Source organism: Cetorhinus maximus, chromosome 15 (genome assembly GCF_964194155.1).
Source record: "Cetorhinus maximus chromosome 15, sCetMax3.hap1.1, whole genome shotgun sequence".
Classification (NCBI taxonomy): domain Eukaryota; kingdom Metazoa; phylum Chordata; class Chondrichthyes; order Lamniformes; family Cetorhinidae; genus Cetorhinus; species Cetorhinus maximus.
This window is the reverse complement of record NC_135893.1, coordinates 64,134,428-64,143,772: the sequence shown is the minus strand read 5'-3', so window position 1 is coordinate 64,143,772 and position 9,345 is coordinate 64,134,428. Positions and strand designations below refer to the sequence as shown.

Genomic DNA, 9,345 nt, shown 5'->3' with positions numbered 1-9,345 from the left:
TTAACAATTCCAAAGGTGTCCCAAGATCAGATCCAAAGGGGTACCTTTCCTCTCCAAAAGAATACCCTGGCTATCCAAATTAATCCACAAGGTTCAGACCTACACCTACCAGGTCTAACATGCACACGTCGTGTTTCAGCCACCTACCTCACCAAAATCATAAAAGCAGGGGCAACTGCTGATTTATATGGGCAGCTGTCTCCATGAACCACAAATGTGTTACTTAGCACCCACCCCCATTCCCACCCCCAGCCCCCCGCCCCCTCTCCCCCCCCCCCCTCCTCCCCCAAAACCCCTGTGAAAATGGTGGAGGCCGAGTTTGGGGTGGGACTTCCGGATTCAAGCCTCTTGCTGATATTTTCGTACAGAATTCAAGCCTTAGTCTACAAGTCCTAAGGAGGTGTTAGGAATGTCAGGTCTTGGAGTTGAGGGTCCAGAGGGTAGCTAATTAGCATTTCTACCCAAGGAATCCAATGTAGGATCAGTACTGATTTTCCTAAGTATCACTGAGTCTCACAGACAGCGTCAATCTACAAGAATAAGAGAGATAAAGAGAGATGCAGCAAATCTTTATTGTTCACCACACAAAATGTGGCTGGGAGCTCGAGCTTGGACTAAAGAGACCAAATTGTGGGGGTTTAAATGAAGCTGGAAGATTCGCCTAGCTTTGGCTAGAGGGAGGGATCTCCAGGATCCCCACACTAAAAGTCAGTTCAGGGAATAGAAGTTATTCGGCTGGAAAAGGAAAAAGGAGCTAAGAATCACTTTGGGCTGGTCCCTGGAGAATGAAGTATCTACTTTAAGGACAGAGTACATTAAATCCTCACTAATCACCTCACTTAACATTGTTTATTCTCTAGGGCCTGTTTTTCCGATTTGTGTCATCATTTTCGATTTTAGGTTATTTGCACACTGCCTGCCAACAACCCCCCCACCCCCACCAGAGGCCATGGCTGCAAAGGGAGAGCGAGGCCCAGGATGTGGGAGCAGGAGCACAGCTTCAGGTGGTGAAGTGTGAGCAACCAGCAGCAGGGTGGGGGAGGGGGAGAGGCAGGCAAACGTGCTGGCTCCAACTGCAACCCCCCCAGGATTGATCTATGGGGTGGGATAGGGGTACAGTCCCCCTACAGACTGTCAAGAAGCAGTCCAGCCACCTGGTCCAGATGCAGCTTCAGACTGGGAGTTGGAAAGAGCCTCGGGTTGTTAAGTCACTGCCCAGGAAATGGGGGAGCGAGAGCGAGAGTGAGGAAACCCAACTCCAACTTTGACAATGATTCCTACAGGAACCCATGATTCACAAGGAGTTGTTGCGCTTAAAGTCATGATTTCCAGGAATGCAACCACAACTTTATGTGAGGACTTACTGTAACTTATAACCAGAAAAAGAAATTTTTGGTCATTTTAAATGATAAATTGTTTAGAGTATAAATTGCCTCCTGAAACTGTTTAGTCCATGTTGCTTTTAGTTAATGTGTTACAGTAATAGTCTTAAAACTTGAAATCTTGTTGTATGATCCTTTCAGCCATTCACTGGAAGTTCAAATTTCTTTTTAAGAGTTATTGGTCTCCATGGGGATCGTAACAATACTCCTGGTGTATTTTTTATATACTGACTTTTACTTCAGAATGAATAGTCTGGACTTGGGCTATGTCTGGTCTTATAAAGATTGCCAAAGTAAGGATCAGTGGCTGAATAAAACAGTTCCATAAGTGTTTGAACTGCTCAATGCACTATTGAACTAGTAGGAAAAGAAACATTCCAAGTCATCCCATCCAAAATTGGTCCTTTCTTAAAATAACCTAGTTGGTCAGCTAAATGCCAGCACCGTGATTTAATTGCAGACAGGAAAAGCTACAGGAATACAGATGATGTCATTTTACTACAATATCTAATTAGTTAGGCACTCCCTTGATATTAGATCAGTCCCTTATTCTATATTTAGTATAGCTGTACAGTTCAGCAGAACCCCTAAAAGGAAAGTACTATACCACAGTTAAATTGGTATTCAGGGGTGCAGCTCATAAAAGGAACAGCCAGACAGACCACAATGTTCCAGGTTTAGTTGCCAGTGTATGCTCAGTATAGGTCGTAGGGGGTGACAACAGGCCCCACTTGGTCCTGGTGTAGGGAGAGGCAGGGGGAGGGGAAATCAGCTGGGCTTTTTGCTCCTAACCAATATCTAATCAACACTAGTGTAACCATGGATGAGATCCGAGGTCAAGTTCAGCTGCTTGCCAAGTGAAATAACCTGTCAACTCTATCCAGGTTTACATGCAAGGAACTGCTACTGAAACCACAAAAGGAATCAATGCCTTCAAAAAAAACGATTCACAGGGTTTTATGATGCAGGAAGAGGCCACTCTGCCCAGAGGTTATACAACTCTTTGCTACAGCAATTCAAATCTGATCCAACTGCCTTGCTCTGTCCCCTCAACTCGGTCTCTTCTTTCTCAAATAGGATAAAATTGGAAAAGGATGGAGGAACTAATAAAAATGAAAGATCGCTGGTCTTTTTATGACCTGATTTTCATAAAATATAGTTTTGTGAAGTGAATGGGTCACCAGAAACAATTTTGTATAAGTGACAGCTTCTATGAACCCAATAGCTGACCTGCTGTTTGACTTGTTCACCTTATATCCAGCCAGTTACAACTTTCAACCATTTTATTGGCCTCAATCTATTTATAGAGACAAAAAGAATTTCACACTACACATAGGCAACTGAAAAGGAAATAAATAACCAACCCTAACCAGCTGAGTGCACTCCCTGCTGTGCAACAACATAAAGCTTTTAATAAGATTTTTTTTAGGTCAGCTCTTAGATCAATCAAATTTCAACAAGAGAAATGACTGGGTGCCTCTTTAATATCAGCTCAGTCTGCCAGTTCCTGTCAACTCCCTATATGATTACGAAATTAGTTTTCAACCTCAATAATATGAACCTTGCAGAACGTTAGAATTCTTTAGGGATGTCTGCAATTGTCACCATCATCGCTAGCACAGAATGTAAACTCTTAAATTGCACAGAAAATGTACGATGAAAAGATTTTATCCCCCAAGAGTTTCTAGTACCCTCTTAAATGATGTGGCCTTTGCGAGTCTGAAAGTTCTGTCACTATCAATCGCACTTTTTATATACCCTCACCCAGTGTTTACTCTGGCTTTTGCCCTTCAGCCTTCAAAATCCCACTAATTCCCCCAGTTTCTTACATTCTGAAACTATTTCCATCTCCCTTTTCTCTATTTTTCACTAGAAGAAAACAAATGAAAAATGACATTTAGCTGAGATTTCACATCCACTTGCAGCAAAATCAATTATCTGTGTTTAGCAGATGCCAGGATAATGCAACTCAGAGGCACTTTATGCAGTCGCTCCCTCTGCTTTTCTTGAATTTTTTCTCTATTTGACAAGTTGATGAAATTTGAGGCAAACCAGACAGGTTCAAATCGAGATGTGAGCACCTGGGGCCAATAAAACTCTTGGGTATTTCACAGAGTCAACACTTAAAAGGCAAAGGGTACAGTTCACTACCTGCCCCATTACTGCTAATCTTAGAGCTTCTTGCACTTCAATCCCACCAATGCAGGTGCATCAAGCAGCGCAAATTATAGCCTAATTTAACAGAGCCCAAAGCAGTAGTGTAATGCAAATCCACATGTTCCCTCATCAATGAATTCAGTAAGGAGTGATAGCTAATTACCATCTATCATTCATTATCCATCGACCACTTTCCTGCGTCAAGAACTTGCCAAACTTTTTTCTAGACTCTAAATAACGTGCATCACACCTTCAGACAAACAGAGGCCAAGAAGAACTTGTATTTCTATAGTGCCTGTAGCCACTTTAGGATGTCCCAAAGCACTTTACAGCCAACGTAGTACTTTAGAAGTGTAGCTACCGTCGCAATGTAGGAAACACAGCAGCTAATTTGCACATACCCAGGTCCCGCAAACAGTAATGGGATAATGAATAGGCTAGATCATCTGTTTTTTGAGGGCTAAATATTGGCCAGGACACTGGGGAGAACTTGCCTGCTCTTTTTTGAAATTATGCCACAGGATCTTTAAATTCCACCCGAGGGCAGACGGCCCTTGGTTTAATGATATCTCAACTGAAAATTAACAGCATCTAACCTTGGAGTTTGTTCACTACAGAAATCTATCAAGCTCATTCTATATTAGAGTACAACATAGCTTGATGATTCAAAACTCTATGGATTAGTATGCAGTGTTTGTCGTTAAAAGATCAAATTGTTTGCAACCATGGTTTTATACACCAATTTAGTCATAAAACGTAAGAAATCCCACTGACTCAGTTTAAAATAAACAGATACAGGTTGTAAATCATCTCAAACATTGTATTTTAAACAGGAAAAAAAATTCTTACTCGATCTCCAATTGTAATACATGCTTTGGAATCCAGGTCGCGGGGTGGCCTAGAAAATAAATTTGAACAGAAATACATATAAGCTCCCATAAAATGTATTAATTGAACAAAAAGAGTGACACCACTGTAAAACATATTGGTACATTAACAAAGAACAAACTTTTGAATGACAGATTTCAAAAATGTGAGAAAAGATTTCAGGAGAGAGAGAGAGAGAAAAAGTGCAAAATGCTAGAAAATAGAAATATAAAATCAACAATTTTCCAGATCTAAGGGTATTCTCCAAGTGGGATGGCATACAAATAAAAACATATCTTAAAGAGGACTGTAAAGAGTCTATGGGAATAGAAGTCATAGGAAGGGGAGATAAAGCAAGTAGTACATAGGGCTCTTGGCAGTTTGGAGAAAAAAAACTGGCCACATCTAGCCATGCTCCTTCCTGGTCTGTTACCCTGAATGGTGAGTCAGAAAACCCTGAGCCACATCTCACTGCCTACTGGATTCGCCTGAATAGAGACAGTGTCTCCATTAAACAAGACCCAAAACAATGTCCTCAAAGCCAAATTCCAATCTGGACAGCCTAGGAAATTCCTAGGGGTCTAAACAGTTTTGATGTATCACATATGGCCCAAGGAACCTGTAAACATTCCTCAAATTCTTGGCTCACTGTGTTTCTGGAAAATCACAAAGTAAAACGAGCACCTAAGTTATATTATCACATAAGTGCTATCATTGAACTAGGGAACAGGCATGCTGAAAAGTCTGAGCAGGGAGTTCCAGTCAAAGGCAAATATGGAATTGCTTATACATGAGACTAGTCTTCTGGTAGTTGTACGGCAATTTGAGAGGATTCTGGCCAAAAAAAAAGTGGCAGATGAAAAGAAATATTTTATGCAGCAATGTGAGTTGGAATGCAATACTCAAAGGGAAGTGGAAGCAGATTCAAATGTAACTTTTAAAAAGGAAAAATATGCTGGCTGTGAGATAAGTGCAGCGGGAGGCTATAATTAAATAGCTCTTTCAAACAGCCAGAAAGGTGCAATTGGCCAAATGGTCTCCTCCTATGCTGTACAATTCTAAGTTTCAAAGAATTCCTACAATGACCTATTAATTATAGCAAAATGCTGCAGATGCTGGAAATCTGAAATAAAAACAGAAAATACTGGAAATACTTAGCAAGTCAGGTAGCAGCATCGGTGGTGAAAGAAACAAGATTAAAGGTTCAGGCTGATGAAAGATCATTGGCCTGAAATGTTAGCTTTGTTGCTCTTTCCACAGATGTTGGCTAACCACTTGAGTATTTCCAGCAGTTTCTGTTTTTATTAAAGATTGTTTTTTGGTTCGCTGAGCACAGAGAGCAAATATACAGGAAAAATCCAATACTGTGTATAGCTGATCACTACAAAGAGTTGATATTCCCTTCCATTGGAGAACAGCTTCATTGGAAAGAGGCTATGTAATATACAGAGGCTGGGAATCTACCCAATTTACACTTGGGCTGATTCTACAACACCACCTACAATGGAGAAAGTGGCACATGCATGATCTTCCCATATGTGGTTGTTTTAAAGGCCACAGTATGCAACTTTCTTTTGTGGCTGCACTCTTCTGGATGGATGGGAAGATTCATGCAGGCCAGGGACTCAAAAACCACCTACAGCTAGAAACAAAATTACAATCTCCTGAGCAACATTCCCTTTAAATTAGCAGCCTCGCAGCAACCCGGAAGGTACCATGCAGGCCATTCACAAACCGTCCCCTTTAAGATATTGCAGGTGTGCAACATTGCAATAAATTATAGGTACCATGCACTGAAACACAGAGGCCACATCCAACAAGAAAAGAAATCTTTGCTCCTGAGGTGGGTCTCCGCTTCTCTGGAGGCTCCTCACTTACAGTGAAAGGACTGACTGATTTAGGTCTGCTGCCAGCACAACATTACAATACAGAAGTGGAAAGAATATTACAGGAGCAGAGATCCTTCTAAGTTTTCTTGTTGCTGCGAGGCTGCTAATTTAAAGGCAATGTTGCTCAGGACCATTTACCTGTACAACTGATCAGGTCAGGCACAGTAGGTGATTCAGAATATTTCACTTTCAGGCCTTCAAGAGGGAAAAATTCCTATTGCAATCTCTCCCAGCAGCTTGGAAAGATTATCCAACAGATTACACAGTATTGCAAGATCCCAAGTTGAATCCCTAGCCTGTACTGAGTTACCTGACATTAGTAGTAAGGATGTAAGTAGGGTGCAACAATTTCCTTTAGTCATGGCTGCATCCCTGATTGTTACATGTGCAAACATGTGCAAGGCCTGGGGCGGAATCAAATCAGGATGTTCTCACAATCAAACAACACAGCAGTCACCGTCATTAATTATACATGCACCGTGCATTAACAACAATCACAGGTGTCATTGAACCTAGGTCAGTAACAGCCAACCCTTATGGAAAAGGGAAGGAGAAACTGCCAATGGAAGGTTTTCTGTTGTCAGCATACTATTTAAATATTTGGAATATGTTGAATAAATTTGTGACAAGTTTAAACAAAATTATGTGCAAGTTGAAAAAGAGACCAAAGAATAACTAAATAGCTTCAAGGTTTTTTTCTCCAGAGGTGTCAAATGATCCACAATCTCCCTAATTTTGAAAAACAAATACACAGCAACACAAGTTGCAAGGCCTCAACGTCATATGGAAGCCTTTTTTTTAAAACACATACAAAAGTATAAGAACTAAACAACACAGGATTATCTTTCAATAAAATTAGTCCTCACTGCCAAGTATGAGAAATAATTTAAGAAATATCAGTGGTCTAGTATTTAAATCTGGTCAAACATTCCATCAGCAGGTATTTGATGCAAAGCTACAATGCAAAATCCAGTGGCCACGTTGCAGGTGACAACCTCTCTCCTCAAAGCTTAAATGAGAGAGCAAATGCACAGCTATCCTGATGACTAGATTGGTAAAGGTACTCTCCAGCATAGAACCAGGCCATAAATACATAAAGAATTCTCTGATTCCTAGTCTATACTAGTTAATTTAATTTTAGCTGGGGCCATGGTAAGGGAATTAAAATTAGCCTCTGTTGTCCCTGAGCTGGGGGAAACCAAAGAGGCTTCCAATACTTGATTGCTATCCAATTACTCTTGCAAAGAACACGTGTGTTAATGTCAAGGCTAGGAGAGTACAGGATCAGACTTGGATCTGATATCACTCCTCCCCAAAGTTTGAACCATCTCATTTCTAGCTTAATATTTGAAGGTTCATTAGGACAAGGTGCTGGAGAACAACTGATGTCAGTGGGGTTGTCCCCAAACTTGAACCTTTAGAAGGGAGAAAAGTAAAATGGCAAGAAGTTAGCTACAAAAATTCTCAGGCAAATAGTTAGATCAATAGTAAAACATGTATTCAAATACTCATTCTAGCTAAACATTCTAATCTGGCTGTGCAAGGGTTCCAAGGTGTAACAGACTCCCAAGGTTTGCATGACTATATAAATCACTGTCTCGGGATTTAAAACATATTATTTTCTTTCAGACTGAATGTTTTAGCATCTTTCAAAATATATGGCTTTCAATGACAACCTCAGCTAAAAGGAATTTTCATTCAATTTCTGATGTAGAGTATGAATATTAAATAAACTGCCAAATGAGCAAAACCTTATTGACAATATTCCTGGAATAAACAGATTGAATTAAAAAGTATGAGGATTAGAATTAATCAGCTCCCTCTCCCAGTCTGGTCTTTCTTCCCTGCTCTCCCATAGGCGCTGCCTATTGCGATTAGCGTTTGCATAGGTGCTGTCAGCCATCTAGTGCTTTGCCTAGTGACCATTATCCCTAGACAATGAATGCTAGCAGGTATCACTTAAACCTCTTCTTGTGACATCCACACAGGCTCTTTAAAGCAAGGATCACTGGATAGCAATTAGAAGCAGGAGCTCTAGCTGATCTTTTTTTCCAATCCCTGTCCCAAGAGCACTCAGAGCTTTTCTCATACCCGTAAATCAACACCAGCCAGGTACCAAACCTGCAATGGTAGGCAGTGTCTTTCTCTACAAAGCCATCAGAAGAACCTTTATTACTTTCTTTAAATGCATGCAAACACACAGACAGAGGTGCAAAAATGCGACTCCAGTTTAGTCAGGGTTTTCTTACGTGGGGCTGGTAACTGGCTGTTTGAAGACATCATCAGAGATTTTTAAATTAGGTTTTTTCCTCACTTTTCCTGTAAAACAAACAAAAAAAGTCAAAATCAAATGAGTGCTATTTTTCACATTAATTTCATAGCAAAGGGTTTGACACTGCAAATTCTTCCTTTGCACTTGCGCTATGCAAATTACTTTGTTCATTTATCGTCACCAATGGCTAACAATTTTGACATGGTGTGTTATCCTTCCTTGTACCCCTCAGCTTCCCTGCAGCCTTTAACATCCATCCTGCACTGTCCAACGACATGAGCCTGCCCTTCCACCCTAACCTATTCAACACAGCCAGTACATCACCAGCAACAGTTTCTGTTGCTTCCTTCACACCATAACCTTGGTTTTCCCTTTCCTTATTCATTCGTGGGATCCCACATAAGAGATTGGCGTATAAAATTAAAGCTAGGGGGTGGGGTTAAGTTGCAACTGAGAGAAGCAACAAAATAAAAAGACAATACAACGTTGAACTGCACAGCCAGTGCACCTACATGTTTAAAAAATGAAATCATTCTCCCCTCTCTTAAACAGCAAAGTGCAATCAAGATAGGTGTCACAAAGTTGCTGCAATTGGCAAGTAAGCATAGCTGGGTAACGCATGTTGTGTGTTCCTGCAATACTGCCTCAGTCTGTCTGTTATCACAGACAGAATGTATCTACTCTCTTGCTACCTGTAATCAGTATGTTTTGTACGGAAAGAGGTGTGTCTTTTCTTACCCTTGGAGAGTGCATTCCAATTAAACGTTTTAAACGTTAC

At 40.7% G+C, this 9,345-nt stretch overlaps 1 protein-coding gene across 4 annotated transcripts in view; it reads right to left on the bottom strand.

The window, feature by feature from the left end:
• Positions 1-9,345, bottom strand: part of LOC144690765 (dual specificity mitogen-activated protein kinase kinase 3-like) — a 104,355-nt gene that overhangs the window by 44,107 nt on the left and 50,903 nt on the right. For 2 of the 4 annotated variants that reach the window (XM_078558572.1, XM_078558571.1), the window contains exons 2-3: positions 8,545-8,614; positions 4,389-4,437 (exon numbers count right to left, since the gene is read on the bottom strand). The exons of 1 other annotated variant lie outside the window; for it this stretch is intronic. In XM_078558572.1, the coding sequence (XP_078414698.1) occupies positions 4,389-4,437; positions 8,545-8,614 (119 nt within the window). The remainder of the gene's footprint in view (positions 1-4,388; positions 4,438-8,544; positions 8,615-9,345) is intronic. One more of the 4 variants, XM_078558574.1, reaches the window with a different exon arrangement.